This window comes from Elgaria multicarinata, chromosome 8, assembly GCF_023053635.1.
Source record: "Elgaria multicarinata webbii isolate HBS135686 ecotype San Diego chromosome 8, rElgMul1.1.pri, whole genome shotgun sequence".
In the NCBI taxonomy this organism is placed as follows: Eukaryota; Metazoa; Chordata; class Lepidosauria; order Squamata; family Anguidae; genus Elgaria; species Elgaria multicarinata.
In genome coordinates this window covers 80,341,418-80,359,907 of record NC_086178.1, presented here as the reverse complement: position 1 = coordinate 80,359,907, position 18,490 = coordinate 80,341,418, and the positions used below count along the sequence as shown (strand labels likewise).

The window sequence follows — 18,490 nt, the reverse complement described above, 5'->3', positions numbered from 1 at the left end:
ACATAATAAGCACCTCTTACTCAATTTCTCCTTACTTTCTTGTAGAGGGTCTACTGATCCTAGACCCTTTGAAAGAGCTCATGTAAATAATAGTACTTAGAATTAATTTCTATCTTCAGTAAGATAATTCAATTACCTTAAAAAAGCTTATTAGTAATAATTGTTTTCACAAATCAAATGGAACAAGAAACAAAACTGAGTTGAATAAACCAGAAAGCAGATCTCAATGTTCCAGTCTGGATTCAGGCCTGGTTTGGGTCACCCTGGTGGATGACCTTCTTCAGGAAAGCACAGGAAGTCTGTGACCTTGTAACTTTTCAATCTCTTGGGAGGGATGTCAGAGGAATCCATTTGGGGGATGGTGCTAGACAAGGTTTCATCAGCTTGGACCATTGGATTTCATTCTGTCTTCCACTAACTGACCCGACTTGGCCTGCAGTGAGTTGAGCCAGCTAGTGGATTTTTGGTGGTTTTATATTTGCACAAATTCCAGCCAGAATTTCCACAAATTTGCACAATTTGGCCACAATTCTCACAAATTGAGCAATTCGTAGCCATAATTTACCAAAATCTCCACTTGTGCAAAATATGGCCAAGAGGGGAAAAAATACATAAAAGTTCCTCAGAATTCAGGGAAACCACACAGCTTGGGGCTTGCAAATTCAAGCCAAGTCAGCCTGGCCACAGAAGTCCGGCAAGCCCAAAAAGAACTAGATTTCCTGGTGCTGGACATTCCTATCTTGGTGGCTTTTGATATGGTTCACCACAGTATCCTTGAGTTGGGGGCACTGTTTTACAGTGGTTCACTTTATACTTAGAGGGTCAGAAAATAACATTGGGTGATATATCTTGGCTCCCTGGCTGTTGAATTGTGGGGTGCCCTAGGGCACAATTTTGTCCCCAATGTTATTTAAAATCTATATCAAACCGTTGGTACTGGTCATTAGGAGATTTGGGGGATGGTGTCACTAGTAGCTGGTGAATGTAGCTCTATTTCTTTGTGACGTCTGAATCAGGAAAGGCCATGCCTGGATGCAGATATGGGTTGGATGTGGGCTAATAAACTTGAAGCTGAATCCTAGTAAGATAGAGATTCTATGAATGGGCAGTTCCAAGCTCCAGAAACTGGGCCATTTGCCTGGTCTGGACGGGGTTGCACTGAAGGAGCAGGTATGTAGTTTGGGTGTGCTCCTAAATCCATGCTTTTCACTAGAGGCCTAGGTGACCTCAGTGACCCATTCTATGACCAACAGCATGTCATCAGGTAACATTACATAAATGGGTCATCTTGGTAATGGCACCCACCTCTGCAGCACTCTCCCCACATGTGGTCCAAGAGGCGGAAACTGTGGAGAGCTTTAGACACCTCTTGAAGATGTATCTATTTTTCACAAACGTTTCCCGACTTGTAATTGCACTGATCTATTTTACTGCTTATGTATTATTATTATTTCATACTATTTTGACATTAGCATTTATATTGCATTTTTATATAAAACAAATTGACATCTTAGGATATTCAAGTGGTATACAAGTAATTTAAATAAGTAAAGAAATAAAGTTGCATATAAAGGGTACATTTTTTTAGAATGACTCAGTTTGGATGAACTAAACCTTGGCTAGTTTAGCAAAACTATGGTTTATGTGTGCATCCAAACCCAATCTGGCTCACTAAACATGGTTTGTTTGTAGCTGGCAACCAGGATTTGAAACCACAGTTTGAAGCTCTGTGAAGCTCAGTTTGAGCTAACTGTGCTTTGCCATTACATCAAAGTGCAGACTAACTATTGCCATTTCAATATGCTATAATAAAGCAGCAAATGAAACTGTAAAACTGTAAGTGATGTAGTAATTAGAGCACTGGACTGGCACTTGAGAGATCCAGGTTCCAATCCTCAGTCTGCTCTCAAGCAGAGAGAGATGTTGGGCCAGTCACGGACTCTCAGCCTGTTGTGAGGATAAAATGGAGAGGAGGAGGAACTATGTGGGCTACCTTGGGACTTACAAGAGGAAAACAAGAAAGGGTGTGAATATAATACAAAATAAATAAATATTGTAGGTATTGAGATCTACTGATTTTATTACATATTGGAAATAAAGCGTTTACTTCTATGCCAAAGTCGCTTTTAAAAAGTACAGTATGTAAAGTAACTTAGATGACTGTCCCTTATAGCCAAATAAAATCTTCAGAATTCTACTGGAAATTATACATCACATATTTAAATCATGCCATTTGCAAAGTCAAATTCCTTGGGAATAAAACTCATAATGCATAGACTTTATTTCGCAAGTGACATGAAATCATGCAAAAGCCACTGGATAACTTATTACCTCTAAGACAACTTTGTACTAAATAGGCTGGTTTGTAATTTAGTACACAATAGTGCAACTGTGTACAATGTAGCATTGATATTAAAAAAAGTCATTTTACATACCAGTCAGTAATACACCACCTTGTTCGTATGAATCCTTTTCTGGACCATTTACACTGAAAAGTAAAGCAAAGTACTTTATAAGTACATTAAAATACATAAAAAAGATGAGTCTACTAGATATAGAAACACTATACTTAAACACTTTAACTAAGAACACCAAAAAGCAACCAACCAACCCCTCCTCCACGCACAAATAAGGTTCAATACCTGTAGTCATGATTACAGGCAGGCAGGGCTATACATTACCTGGGCAACCATGTGTTCCCCCAAATACATTACCTGTATTTTCCTAGGTAATGGCAATATGATGCCAGAAACAGCATGTGTAGGTAGAATTGCCAACAGGGAGTAGAATGCTTAACAACACCCCATTGGTTGTCTCCATTTCCGGCCTCAGAGCCCAGCTGAGGAAATAATGAAAGTCCTGGGATCACCTTGCCTCCTGGAACCCCATCCCCATCACAGGTTGCCAGGGGGAAAAATGGCGGGTTGCCATAGAAATGCAGTGGCAAACCTCAAACAGTGCTAAAAGTGCCATTGTTTTTGGTTAAAACAACAACAGCAATACTTTTTTTTGCCTCTGCCAAATTCAGCAGCCTGGTGGAAGGAGCTGCACGTGGCCATAGGCTGCATGTTGCTCACCCCGATGTACAGGGAAAAATCAGGAAGTGCCAGAAGTTTTAATTAGCCACTGATTAACCCCAGGAAATGTACCACACAAGCTATTTCCTTCTCCTGGTTAAGTTTATTTCTGGCCTTGGAGCCTATCTCAGAATGAATATCCTAAAGATAGTTGTGTGGGAGCAATTACAGGGTATCAGTGGGTGCAAGAAGGATTAAGCATCCATCAATTGTCCCCTGCAAAAGCCCACCCCATCCCCTCCTCCTGGTCAGGCTTATTTCTGGTCTCAGAGCCTAGCCAGGAAAAGAAAACAGCTGGAGGAGGGATTTGCAGGAGAAACTGCAGCAAAGGTTAAGTACCCACTGATTCCTACTCCCTCAAGCCTTTATGAGAAAATTATAAGGTATTATGAGGTATTATGAGGAAAACCCAGAGTTAACACCACCTTGCAACATTGTTTTCTGCCCTACGTCCTTTTGAAATACATTGGATATATTCAGACAACATGCTAAGCCATGGTTAGGCCACTAACCTCTTTGCAGCAAATGGTTAGTGAGCGTGTTTAACTGGGATTATTAGCCACCATGGTTAGGAATGGTTTAAACGACACACGAAATAATGGTTCACATGACATGCTAAGCTATAATGTTTAACTCAAAGTGCTTTACCACCATGGATTGTCTGTACAGGGTTGCTAAGTTCACACGACACTCTAAGTCATGGTTCACATGACATTCTAAACCATAGTGTTTAGCACAAAATGCTTATCACCGTAGCTTAGCCGAACAGGGTCACCAGCACTTAAATTAGCTGTCATTAAGACTGCAATTCTAGGAACACTTTTTGGGGGGATAAAGTTGCAAAGTGTTCAATGGGATTTACTCTTAATTAACCATGTACAGGATTAGACTATAGCAGGGTGGGCAATTTATGGCCCTCCAGATGTATTGGCCTACAACCTCCCATCATCTCACACCATTGGCTATGATGGCTAGAGCTGATGGGACAAAACATCTGGAGAGCCACAAAAGGCCCACTCCTAGACTATAGGATCCATCTGATCATTTTCAAATAGGACATCTCATTGACTAAATTAGGTGTTTGACCTTTCCTACACATTTTTTCCTGTACAAATAATTGAGCAGTGTTCCTATAAAGAATCTATTCAAATGAATTAGTTGGAATCAATGCCTTGTAGACAATGTTTAACTATCTAAATTTCTTTAATTGTTCAGGGGAAAAAAATACATATTTATTTAACACTGGCAGAAATAACTGCAACTGAGATAATCTTTGCATATATCATGACACTGCCACTCACAGTCTCACTGAATTGCGGTCAATCATGACCAAATGTCCTCCCTTGTAAATTTTCCTAAAATATGAAGCAGCAACTATACTGGGAAAAGAGAACTGAGCTAGGCCATTATTTTTCCATTGGGCTCAACCAGCCAAGCCATCTACGGTATGACATTCCATTTATCAAAGGAAGCAATATTCCATTCTGCTAACAAATCAATTCATGACAAGCCATCTTCTCCATGTTTGTGAAAGGCAATCACGAAGTTATTCCAATGGTAGTGAAACACAGATTTGGGATGCCACTTAGGGAGCTTTTTTTGGTTAAATATATCTTGGCCAGCTCTCTACATCAGAGGTACAGAATGTTTTCTAGCCTGAAACTCTTGGGAGCTGCATTCCAGTGGTGGCGGGGCAGAGACAACCCCCCCCCCCACAATACCAGCATGTTTTAGCTTAAAGCTCTTACAGTAACTAAGCCTTAGGAAAGGCATTTCAACTTTTAGAATAGGGGGGAAACTGCACAAAGGTTGGGTAAACACCAAATGAGTGTGTGTGTGTGTGTGTGTGTGTGTGTGTGTGTGTGCGTGCATGTGAGTGAGGGGAAAGGAGTCTGGTCTAATGGGGACCCCTGGAGGGCCACATCTGCCCCCTAAGCCTGAGGTCCCTCACCCTGCTCTAAACTGAAGGTGCCTTCCAACCACCAAGATATACAACAAAATATTAAAACTGAAATATAACCATAATCACTAAGGCTTGGATGCAGAGAAGCACAAGCTGAATTCTGCTCGCACAATGTGGCTTTCCTGCCTCTTCATTCCTGCTAAACTATCTTGTGGCCATCAAAATGCCACTCTTGAGAGTCAGGAGACGCTATGAACAGCATAGGATGTTACATTGGCAGACAGGTGGGGGAATACCATTGGAAGGAGAAATTGGTGGAAGTCAGGGACTCCCCTCTCCCCCATGCACAAGTGCCGAACATGAAGCTCTCTAGATCTCATCTAATGAAAATAAACAGGCTATACAACAATACAACCCAAATAAACCTGCTCCACAAGCTGGTTGAAAAAGGAAAAGCTTGAAAGGTTTTCTTTTGTTTTGAATATTAACAGCAAGGTACCCTTCTGAACACACATTTTGAAGCAATATAGGCCCTATTGCACGTGTGACAGGTCAAGGGTTTTGAGGATGTAATGTCTGAACGGGTCTTACTACTTGTCATTGCCATTATATGCTTTAGCTATTCTAAGCTATATTGTATCCACTTTGTGTCAAAAAGAGATCTGTGAATGTGTGTGAGAAGTCTCTCCGATATTTTAACCTTTACCTTTTTTAGTGGCTAGCGAAAATGTCCCAATGGACTACATCAAATCAGTCTGGTCTAGTAAACAAACATACTTTGGGTTCTGCAACCATACACTGGCCCTGATTGACAATGTATTTGCAGTGATCATGTCTTGTCTGTCAACCTAATATGTTCCAGCTCTCTTCAAGTAAGTAATTCATAGAACCTTCAACCCTGGTAACCATGTTTCGGGATGGAGAAGTGGACCAGTGAACACCCTGCACGTTCAGCCCACAAATGTTAGGGCTGGATCAAGCCCTAAGCAAATGACTTCTCAGGAATAGCAACAGAGAGAGAAACAGAGAGGGGGGGGGAGAGAGAGAGAGAGGCAGGGAGGGATTCAGGAGAGAGAATGCCATGCATATTCTGAAATCTTTGGAACTTTATGCGTCATGGGTGAGGGGGAGACACAGATTATCAATTACTCATTTCATTTAAAGAAGGAAAATAGATTTAAAAAATTATTTAGAGAATCTTTAAGAGTCAAACAAGTTATTTCTCCCCAACAAATACCAGTTAGCACATTCATATACTATGTCTGTACATTTCTTTACTCGTCTCAAACCTCTATTTAATTGCAGATTTGCTCATATACTTTCATAACACTGCTGTTAACAGGATTGAAAAACAAATAAGGTTTCTATTTTTTTCACGTTGTTAAGCAAAACAAATTGCTCAATGATTTATTTCCCATCATGTTTTATTCATAGACTGAATCATGTCTACACATTTGGCTAATATGCTGTCCATGTAGAAGACTTTTAACTTTGTGGACTTATCTTTACACGATAGCTTACCATTGTACAAAAAACGAACGTGATTCTGAATTACTAAAACACTCCAGGGTTCTGGGTAGCTTGTTAACCATGGCAACAAGTCACCCTTGCCAGGTTTGCCCAACATGACAAGCCGCTCTGGCAAGGGTAATTATGCAAATATCCCCTGCCACATTTGAACCTGGTCACTGTGATCAAAAAGCCACCATATTTATATATCACACTTCTTAAAATTTCTCTGGAAAGGACTCAAACCCAGATCTCCTGATTCCCAGTCCAGCACTCCAGCCACTATACCACATTGGCTCTCACCTACACTAGTATACGTGACTTCTAAAGTAACACCAATAGTGTTTTCAAGGAAAACAGGCACACACTACTGGCACTCACTTTCTTGTGAACCAGAACTAAATATTAAAAGGTGTTCAGAATTTTCCGTAGTGCTCAATAATGTGTTATTTAGATTTTAGAATATGGCAACTTCACGCCCCAAGAAATGAGTTCAGCATCTTTCACCTTATATAATATTAAGTCTCTCTCCAGTTTTCCTGTTAATAAGATTCCTTTAGCCAGCAGACAGATTGTGAATACAGGCAGTTTCATCTACTAAAAGACAACATAAATCATCATTGAGAAAGGAGAGACTGCAGTAAGGTTATCACCATACAGCCTTCTCCATGAAAGGTTTGCATTAAAGCATTAGTGAAATTAATTCATCTTTCACAAGAGCTTTGAGCAGTATCGGTGATCTATGATAACAACCAATTTCTCACTATGGAGGGGGAAAAAAATTACTCAGCCCTGATAGACTACACAAATCTGCTTTTTAAAAATGACCTAACATTATCTGGAGTGTTGCTCCCAAAGGCATCGTTTGAGATTCATGCACAGCCAAGAGAAGCCATAAATCAGTTCAGAAAGTTTTGTTACTTTTATATGCAGTGGGCTGTAATTATTTTGAATTGCATTATGCCTCAATCATTGTAATTACTTTTAGATCATCCTTAAGCAGCAGTAATAAAAAGAAAAGAAATCAGTCTAAAAGTAAGGGCAAAACGCACCCCCACCAAAAGAACATAAATGTTACATTAGAAGATGCTGTAAACACACAGCAATGTAAAGTTGATGTACATTTTGCCAACTAAGCATACAAAATAGCTACTGTTTGTACAAGCTACTAACTGTAGTTCATTAAGGCAATGCTCCTATACACTAATTTGAAAGTAAACACTACTGAACTCAGTGGCATATAATTAAATGTTTGTGATTCACAGGGCAAATAAAACCGAGGTTGGGTGTGTGTGTGCAATGCTATACTTGTGTTATGCTGGCTGAGGGGCAACAGGACTTGGAAGAAAGCTACCACCATGTCAGATATGCTGGTGTAACACCTCTGATGTGCCCCCATTGACACCACTAGTTTACAACAGCCCCCTAACCAGTGTAAAGAACTTCCCTCCCCTTGATTTCACTGGGAGATGGAACAAATTTAAAAATAGGAGGTCCTGCAACAACAACAACTGCCTTGCTTATGTCACCACAAGTTAGTAGTGGTGGTGTTCTGTGATTGGAAGCTGAGGTGTAACAATCAGTGGTAGGATTATAGCTCCTAACTTTATAAGTGGTAGGTTTATAGAATGGCTACAACCAGTTCACGAGTGCAAATGAGATCACAACCAAGTGCTTTAACCTCTGGAATGTGCAATTGTCTAAACTTACCTCCGGGAAATAATCCTGTGGAAACTTTTCTTTTTCCAGCATAGGCGTACTTTCTAATGTATCTGAGTAGATTTCTTTCCCCGTAACTTTTTTATACTTCTTAGCTAGAAAGAAATAAGGAACACTTATAATACCACTGTAAACATAACCAGCTATGCACAATGGAGAACAAATGAATGAATGAATGGATTTGATTACTGCCTTGGTCAAGATAAGCAGGTCTAGGTTTGGTCACTGGGTAGACTGAGACCGCCTAGGAACCCCATTTACAAACCTTGAGTTTCATGGAAGAAAGACAGGATACAAATGTTATTAAAGAATAAGAGTGAAATTCTACATCGCAGGAGCAAAGGCAAGTTCAAGCAATGGATTTTTTATTATTATTTATTTATTACATTTATATCCCACCATTTTTCCTCCAAGGAACCCAAGGCGGCGTACATAATCCTCCTCCTCTCCATGTTATCCTCACAACAACAACCCTGTGAGGTAGGTTGGGCTGAGAGTCTGTGACTGGCCCAAAGTCACCCAGTGGGTTTGCATGGCCGAGTGGGGATTAGAACATGGATCTCCCAACTCCCAATCCAACACTTTAGCCACTACACCACACTTTCCCTTGCTCCTCCCCCTCCTGCCACACCAAATGCTTCTCCAAAAGTGGTGGTAGTGCTGATGGTGGGGAACCCACCGAACTTCGTGGGCTCCATCTTTCGGGGCTTTAATGGGAGGGGGGAATTGTCCAAACATGGGTGGAGAAATGTTGCACCACTCATGAAGGTTCCTGATTTTGGTGATTCTCCCCTCCCACTGTAGCCCGATAAGAGACAGCCCACAATGTTTTGTAGGTCTCCCGGATCCTCTCAGGAAGCTTTTAAGCAGTTAGGGAGAGTAACCTTGGATTTCACCCTAAATAAACTGTACAGCACAATGTTGGATTTCATCCCAAATAAATTGGAATAGGGTGAAGGTTGAATTTGGTGGTGGAAGCAATCAGATACAAAACCCGGATTTAGCACTAAAGCTTAACTGCATATAGCGGACATCTCCACAATTCATTTGATTAAGAATAACCCCTATTATTGTTCATCAGCCATTAAACTGTTACATGTGGAGAAAATAAGTGGACAGACAAATTAATCTCTCATTAAAAAGTTCGCATATCACTGCTGCAATTTGCATTGTTCCCTCTCAGAGATAAAATACGCTGTGATGAGTCTTTGACATTATGTCTGAGATTTTACTTGAACATCAAAAAGATGATGACTAGAAGGATTTATGGTACTTAAACCTTGAAATGCAGTACTCACAGTACTGCTGCTCAAATCCTTCACTGAAGACAGACTCCCCCACCCTACCTTCAATTACAAGAAAGGGGGCAATCTATCTCGGGTAAGAACAAGAATAATGAAACTGAACAATTGAGACAATTAGTTCACTTACAATTTCAATGATGTTTCAAATAAATGTGGTGCAAAGATGTAGAATGAATGTGACCTGTCTCAATAAGCTAAGTGAAGTTTATGAGATTTTTTTATAATGAAATTAGAGCAGACATTTCTCAAAACCCAAAATAGGGTACTTTTAAAATTATCAAAGTTGTTCCACACATTGGAAAAAGAATGCTTTAAATCTTCAGCAAAGCTGTGATGATATACACACTGTACATACATAAAAGTACATACAAGTCATACATAAAATAAGAAAAATAAACCCATTTAGCTGTATTAGTCACATTACTATTGTTAGCCACCTTGAACACCATTTTTGTGAACTGGGACAAGGACTAGAGAGACTGTGGCCGTAGCTAGACCTAAGGTTTATCCCAGGATTGTCCTGGGGTCAAACCTGTTCATCTAAGTGCCACACAGGGCATCCAGTGCTCAGGCAGGGATGAACCCAGGATGATCCTGGGATAAACCTTAGGTCTAGCTACGGCCTTAGGTTCAAATCCTGGTTCAGCCATGAAGCTCACTGGGTGACTTTGGCCAATCCCTCTCCAAGGTTTCAGAGGATATCTTTCCCATCACCTACTTTCTGATCCTTTTAACTGCAGATGTGTGGGATAAAACCTGGGATCTTCTGCATGCCCCCTGAGCTGTAGCCTTTGCTGTGCTTTGAGCTACTCTTTCTCAATCTCACAGGGTTGTTGTCATAGAAGTTAGCACTCAGGCATAACTTAATACTACCCAATGCTTCAAGAGAGCCAATAAGTTTTTAACCTAGCACCAGCATTACACAACACTCCCACAGATAAATAAAGCCATGGTGGGCTGTCATGTCATGCAGTGTCGTGCTGGTGCTATATGCCTGGTTTGCTGTACCCTGCAAACCTAGATGGCAAAGGGTTGTTTGAGAGTTAGACTATCCTCAAATAATCCATGGCTTGTTTTAGGGTTATTTGAGGGTTGTCTAACCTTCAAACAACCCCTGTAGCCTGGGTTCGCATGACACGACAAGCCACGGAAAGCTGGGCACCCATGGCCTGTGGGTGCCCAGCACCACACAAAAGCTCCCCTGAGTAAATTAAGCCACGGTGGGCTGTTGTGACATGTGAACAGGCCCTTTGTGTCCCTACACACATTTCATTTTGTGGTGTACAATTAAAAGTTCTTTGACCTCCGTACACCTAAAATGTAAATAAAATAAAATGTAAAAATGTCATAAATAAAATGTAATAAATAAATACACCTAAAAATGGAAAGTGTGAACACATGTTTGCAAACACAGGTCTCACACAGGTATACTGATCATAACATTGCATCAAGCGATCACTCAGGGGCAACATCAGGCTTTCTCTGAGTAATGTATGAAAACACTCCTGAAAAAGCAATGTAGGCTGCTCCTTCGAACATGAGCAGAATTGAACAGTGTGAGATTTACAAAAAAATAAATAAAAATAAATCTATACATATGTACTGAAAAGTCAGCCACATTGAGTTCACTGGAATTTACTCCTAGGAGGATGTGCATAGGCCTGTACTCTTATTGAACTTACCTTTAAAGTCAAATTGGTAAATGTTTTTCAAGGATTCGTGTAGGAAGTAAAAACTTCCCAGCGCCTGTATGAAAATAAAACAAGTTCAGTAGAGTATAAAGAGAACCCTTTTAAAAAACTTTAAACATGAACTATTTGTTTGTCATTGGAAAACAGAAATTAGGGCATAATCCTATGCATGTTTAGCCATGCATGGTTGGCTGGGGAATGCTGAGAGTTGTAGGACTCTTTTTCTGTCGAAACATGTGTAGGATTGCACCCTTAACAGACTTGAATTCAATAAACCCACAAAGTCTTAATTACTTTTGGTGTTTAAATACAATATTATTCTTCAGTAAATACCATCTGGTTCCAGTCTTCTGCCATCTTATCTTACCAGCGAATAACCACCCTCTACAGATCCACCAAAACTATCCAGGTTACAAGGAGAGTATTCCATTTAACTGGAGAAATAATTTGACTACATGACAAGCTATACCTGCTGGAGTGTAGCAAGTCCACCTAAAATCCTATGATGGATTCCACCCAGGCAACAGTAGGTTCTCACCATTACCTGGTCTGGCAATTCTATTTTGGGTGGAATTTGGTAGCATTGGGCAATACAGTTGCTTTGAGTCAGGTTCTTACGTTACTTCAGCATCACCTTAAATTCTAAAACAAAACCCAAATTCTGTAGTTGCAGAACAGACAAGCTTGAGAATAGGTGTTTTTTTTAATGTGAAAGAGAGATTAGGTTAAATACATCTCTGCAAAAATAAATAACATTTCTGCCTTTCAAGAGCATTCGTATTTAAAAATTACCTCTGTGATTTCTTGGAAGTTAAAGGCCAGGGTATCCCTGGAATATAACCAGAAGGAAGCACCTGCTTTTTATTAATTGCTAATGATACTATATTGAGATATTAAATATTAGGTGCCAGCCTTTTTATCTTGTACAACATTTTTTGTCTTTTTTTTTTTAAAAAAAAGTCTGTCAATCTGTCCTTCTTCAGAATGGTTAACCTTGGAGTCCTCTTCAAGAATGCCTGCTGCTGCTTATTTGCCTCATCCATGGATAAATGCATAATAAAAACTAACAATAATAATAATAAAAAGAAACTGGAGCAAGCTGCCTGGGTCACAAGAAAGTGTACTCATCAATTAAAAGTGTGTGACAGTGTTTTCCGTTGGATGAACTAATATGTCAAGGAGACGGGCAGGACCTCATGTTTGTGCTTTTGACAAATCAGCAAATGTTCAATCTCTAGATGTGCAGCTTCTCATAAATAATGCAGCAATCAGTGAGCCAAAACTCTGCTCTGCCAGAAGGGTGTTCCTGTCTTCTCACTACTGAGGTGTTTTTTCTTCAGTCAAAATTAGAACAAAATAACCCCTTTGGAACAGTATTGGTCCCTTCCCCTTTTGCTAATATCTCCCAGATTAAGCCAATATATTGTTTTCTTCGATGAACGAGATTAAAGGAGGAGCGCATGTTCTGCAGACATCAGTAGTTCTAGGTTCATTCTCTGGCATCTCAAGGAGTGGGACAGAGCCCTGGTTGTAGGGTTGGGACAAGATGTCTCTCTCCCCTCACCACCCACCTTCTATGTGCAGAAGTCAACTAGACCAGCAGTGGAATCTTTCTTTGACAATGCCAGCATCCTGTATTGCAGCTAAGGACAGAAGGCTAGGTAAGGGGCCGCAGGGCAGAACATCTGGTACACCCAGCTCAGTTTTCCAAAACCCTGCCACTACTTTCAGCAGCCACTGCCTGAAGTTTTGCAGCCACATTTTCTTCCCTGAAGCAGAGCCCAAATGGCATTCCCTCTTCCTCTTCCTCTACCACCCTGCTGTAGACCAACATTTTAAAAAGTCTTGCTGTACCGTTCAGATATCAATCCTTGCCTTCATCTAGTTCCTCTCCCCACTTCTGCATGGAAGGGCAAGACCTGCTTCTGCTAGTCAGAATCCTGGGCTTTATGGACTCGTGGTTGGAAGCAATATTTATTTGTTTGTTAAAAATACTTCTATATCGTTAGGGATGACGTTCGAGCTTGCCAAGATTCTCTGAAAATGAGCTTTTTGCTTGTCTCTCCTCGATTTGTGCTCACGTTTACGATCACTGCTCATTATGCCCTCATGGGAAATTTGCACAAAACGAACAGCTCTCAAACATGGACGTTACGCAAAGACTTCCAAAATTCGTACAAATTCCCCACATGGACGAATGCATGGGTGATTTAAAAGTTACACATTTTGAAAAAGTTGCATATTTTGGGAACGTTGTGCATTTTTCAAGTATATATTGTGTGAATGTGAACAGAGGTTCAGGGATTTGCTAACATTTTCAAAGAAAATGCATTCCCATTTGCATTCGGGATTGCAAACTGAACACTTTTCAAATTCTCCTACACTCCTAGTACCCCCTTCTTCAAATTAGATTCCAAGAGAGTGTACAAAAATACAGATAATAAATTATTTAAACCCGATATAGTACAACCACCACTAACAATAACAACCATAATAAAAGTTAGCAGATAAAAATGACAAGGCAGACTGGGTAAATGAAAATGTCAAAAAGATTGTAAAGTAGCCTCCAGCTAGGCCAAACTTTTTAGGGAGGGGATTTGAAAGCCAGGGCTTCACCACTAAGAAAACCCTCTCCTTTGGGATTACATAATACACTTCTAATAAGGAAGGCAGTACGACTAGGGCTTCAGCAGAACTTGGCCAGTATCCAACACTGCTGCTCTGCTTACACAATTGACGTAGCACTACAATAAGTGACTCCTAGAGTTACATCAATAGTGTAAGCTGGCGCAATGGGTTTTTTTATAGAAACCTGCCAAGGCAGCTTGTGTTATTGGCATAGCATTAGAGGTCACTTATGCCAGCGCTACATCAACTGCAAAAGTGGAGTGGCTGCAGTTGATACTGCCCCTTGACAGAGGCAGGCTGATATACTTTCATATGAAAGCAGCTTCATATGAATTTATGATCTAATGAACTTTTCGAGATTTTATAGGATTCAGATGTTCAGCTCAAAAATCTGCCTTAAAGCTTGGAAAGGCTTTTGGTGTTCTATTCACATTTGCTATCATGAAGGAGAAGGGGTGTCAAGAACTGACAGAAGGGGTTTAAAATTGATTTTGACATTGCATTGGGCATATTTATACACTACAGTAACACACTGTATTTCTCTCTTTCATGAGTATTAGTTTGATGTCTCTCCTCTGCTTTGGTTTTTGACATTAGACCTAAACATATTTATTTACAGGTAACTACCATGAACTTCGAAGCATGTTTGACAGATATCAAATTTTAGCATTTGTAAGTCAATTCTTCTATTTGGTTGAATTGGCCTTATTGTTTCTTAGCTTTTTCAATCACATTTCTCAAATTATATATGTACCACAATAGTTTGGAAGTGACCATCAGTAAAAGCATATCAATGGAGGAAGTAGATGCACTTGGTGATCCACCACTAGTGAAATTAATGTAGCAGCCCATATTGAGAATAGCTGCAAATGTACATGGAAGTGTGCACAAAGAGATATGAAATGGAACAAGTCTGACTATGCCAATAAATGTTTTTTTAAAAAGTAAAAGAGCATTTATGTCAAAGCATATATTTCCATGCATGTTTCTAAGTGGCAATGAAATGTTTTGTTACTGCAAACACTGATTTTCACAGAACATTCTCGTCAGTAATCTGTTGTTCATTTTTATTAGCCTCAAAAGAGATTTTCAGTAAGCATTTTTTTTATTCTAAGCAAGAAACACACCCATAACTAGTAACAGTGATGCCAACCAGTGATTATTGTAATATGAAATTGTTACTCTAATAAAACAATGAAAATGTCTATAAAGGGTACAGACCATTCTGCCTATTTAATTGTAAATCAGATACTGAGATATGGGTCATTTCACTTGTGCAAATTTAACAACTACAGGGAAGTACTTAAAATAAAATGTTTAAATAATTACCACCCAGAGTAAACATTCACCGCATTACTTCATTGAATGTGCTAAAGCTAATATAGCAATTATGAAGAGTGCTTTAAATAAATGTAAAATAAATGGCCAATGACGACTCAGAAAGTGTAATTCATGTAGTCATAAAATCCATAATTAGCTCTAATGAATATTTAAAGTCAAAGTTCAACCTAACTTTTTCAATGTTTAACCTACTATATCAATATAGCTCAAGAAATACATTTGTCACTGAAAATGACAGCATCTGAATATTAATTAGCATAGGTCACTGCTGACAGGAAGTCCTTATCTTGCCAGTCCTTTTGACTATAGTGCATGTCACCAGTATGTTTGTCACGTCTGATATTATTGATTACCTGCCTGTTTGGCCAAAAACAATTAAAAAGGTTTTTTTTTTTTTTTACATATTTATAAACCTGACTGTCAAGAGCACTTATTTTTCCATTAGAAAAATGTAGTCTATTAGCTGCCATATTTCAGTCTGAGGAGCAACAGCAAATGAGGAGCTGCAATAATTCTAGACAGCATGACAACATTTTTACATAAAAGCATTCTTTTCTTGGTTAGTTTTTTTTAAAAGAATATTTCATTGGGCTCTTTTGTAGTGCAATTTAAATGGACCATCGTTGTTAGACGTAACCCATTTAAAAAACTAATTCGGAGGCCCAGTACTTGTGTTCCTTAACAGCTTCATTTAGATGCAAATGGAATGCATTTGGTTTTCACTTATAATTCAAAGTATATGAAGATGAAGTTTCACATCCTCCAGTTGCACCAGTTCAATAGCCATCATACTCTTATGGCAATGGTGGGAACTTCTGGACGCCTAAATTGGACCGTCTCTTATCTGTCAATAGAATATGGTGCTAAAGCACCTCCAGCATCTGGAGATCAAGAACAGGGACAAAAGGAAGCCAGGGAAGGAACCGGGTTTCTTAACTAATCTTATGTTCTCAATTAAAGTTGCCTTTGATTCTCTGAATTGTCGTGAACGTCTATTCTAAATGGAAAAACTGACTGTATACACAAATCAACTCATTAAAAAATAATCTATCACTTTTTATCTGCAAACAAATTAGGTGTCCAGCAATTTATCATTCTCTGCATTAGCCTTATCAGCCAAAGTACACAGCATTAAACTGCTATTGTGATTTGTTTTCACATCAGGCCTTGTCTATCCGATATGCAGGCATCTGGAACTTTAAGTGTGGAACAAATTATTTGTATTAACCCTTTAACAATGCAACAGCCTGATCCTAAGGCCAAGAAATAGCCAACATGGGACAAATTCTATAACGTTAGGATATAGAAGTTAAATTGTTGAGGCAGAAATATTAAGGCATCACAGATGGTTAGGATCAAGGTGTTAAAGTTCATCTGACTTCATTTTTTCGGCCTCTACTAATTTAACACTAACTGAATGTTTCCAGAAGGTGCAGGATATGCTCCGAATATCCAGGAGCACGTACATACAGTCTAATCAGGGTCGCAAATTCCAAGTGGTGAATGTGTATATATGAGCCAGTTCTATAGATATACCATATTTTAAGTTCCTAAGGCAACCAGTTTATTGGTCTCTTGTTCCTCCCTCCCCCCTGCACTCACTCTTACTCCACATAAGCTGGGACCTTAAAATCAGATATATAATTACCAGTTTCAGAATTTTACACCATCACTATCAATGGAACTTTGGACAGAGCAAGAAAATGTCAAAACATATCCATGTTATGTGCTCTTTGAACAAATTATCCAGAAAAGTACTATAGATCATGCGTTCTCATTTACTTCTGTAGAAAGACCTCATTTCAAAATGTAACACTGATTCATACATTCAATGTCAAATGATATACAAAATATTCCATAAGTAGTCACGTTCATCTTGAACCTGTTTGGACAAAATTTGAATAGCAGATAGATGTAACAGTGGGAACCCCCCTGTGTCTTGCCCACTTACAATGGGAATTCCTCCATGGGGTGGGGCTTAGAGGCCAACCCCTTACTGGAGGAATCCCCCACAGGGAAGCTATGTAGGCTGGATGGGTAGCCTCTATGGGCCAGAGGTTTCCCATCCCTGCAATAGAGAGAAGAGTTACTGACTGAGTACAATGTACACATTATGGATCACAGAAAAATTAAACTGGGAATGACGGCCTACTCGTTCAAAAAGTATCCGCTATGGATCAAACTGCATGTTACTGATGAATGGATCATTTGGAGGCAAGGTAAATTGCAGCCATGGCTCCCCCCACATCCAGGTGGGGACTGCAGCAGAGGGCAAATGATTACAGCCCTCCCACTCCTTCACATGCTAGGCCCCTCATCTGGATTGGGTTGCCTGTGCATGCTTTTAAGTAAAATGGAAAAGATGTAGTTGCTATTTTTAAAAAAGTAATACGTAGTTTGGCTCCAGGTTGAACAGATATTTTTGGAGATGTGGAAAAAATATCTTCTGGCCTTTATCATTATCTACTTTTTAACCAGCATGGCATGGATGAAACAGCTTTGGACATTCATCTCACAGTATCTTGTTACTGATAACTGTACTTATGGTATACTCTTCCTTTAGAAAGCTCAGAGCTTTTTATGAAATTACCAAAGGTTTAGATAGAACATCCATAACATTTTCACAGTTTTCTGCCACAGAGTAGAGTTTTAACAGAAGTGAAATAGCACCTTGCACTTCTGCTGATCTATGAACACTAAATGATTGCAATGCTTCATATTTTAAATAAGATAGTATCCTTACTTGACTTTAAACAATTATAATTAGTACACCACAAGTCTTGAAATCAATTTAGTATTTCATGGGTCTCTTCTTCTATAATAGACTCAGTGATGGCAAATTCAATTTGTTGAGAAGACATTATTGCTCATTTCATTTGGTATTATCTAGGTCAGCTCTCAATAGGAAGGGTAGCATGTGGTAAAAGGGTGTATTTAGCATGTCACAGTCACTGGATGCTATTCTGTATCTCCAAGAATCTTTGTAAGCTGCCTCAAAATAAGAGACAATTGATTTACGAAGTACCAAATTTCAAATTTCATATTCTAAGGCTAAACATGAAATAATTGGACAGAGCTGTCCCTCTGTCTGACCCAGCACAATCAAGCCCCTTTCAAGGTTGACTGGCTGCATGAGAAATAGGTGCATAATTTCATTTTGTCTTCCATCCAACGTTCAATGTTAGAAGTTAATTAAATTGCTTGTCCATTGTATTCATCCACTTACAAAGTTAATGATATTCTGTTCCTGAATTAAGGAGAATTTTATAAAGCCTATACTATGGAACCTGGCATGCTGTACATGGAGGAGCTGAACTC

General features: G+C 39.4%; 1 protein-coding gene across 5 annotated transcripts in view; it reads right to left on the bottom strand.

Moving 5' to 3' along the window:
- Window positions 1-18,490, bottom strand: part of INPP5A (inositol polyphosphate-5-phosphatase A) — a 290,804-nt gene that overhangs the window by 130,597 nt on the left and 141,717 nt on the right. For all 5 annotated transcript variants that reach the window (XM_063132848.1, XM_063132845.1, XM_063132849.1 and 2 more), the window contains exons 5-7: window positions 11,195-11,258; window positions 8,200-8,303; window positions 2,436-2,488 (exon numbers count right to left, since the gene is read on the bottom strand). In XM_063132848.1, the coding sequence (XP_062988918.1) occupies window positions 2,436-2,488; window positions 8,200-8,303; window positions 11,195-11,258 (221 nt within the window). The remainder of the gene's footprint in view (window positions 1-2,435; window positions 2,489-8,199; window positions 8,304-11,194; window positions 11,259-18,490) is intronic.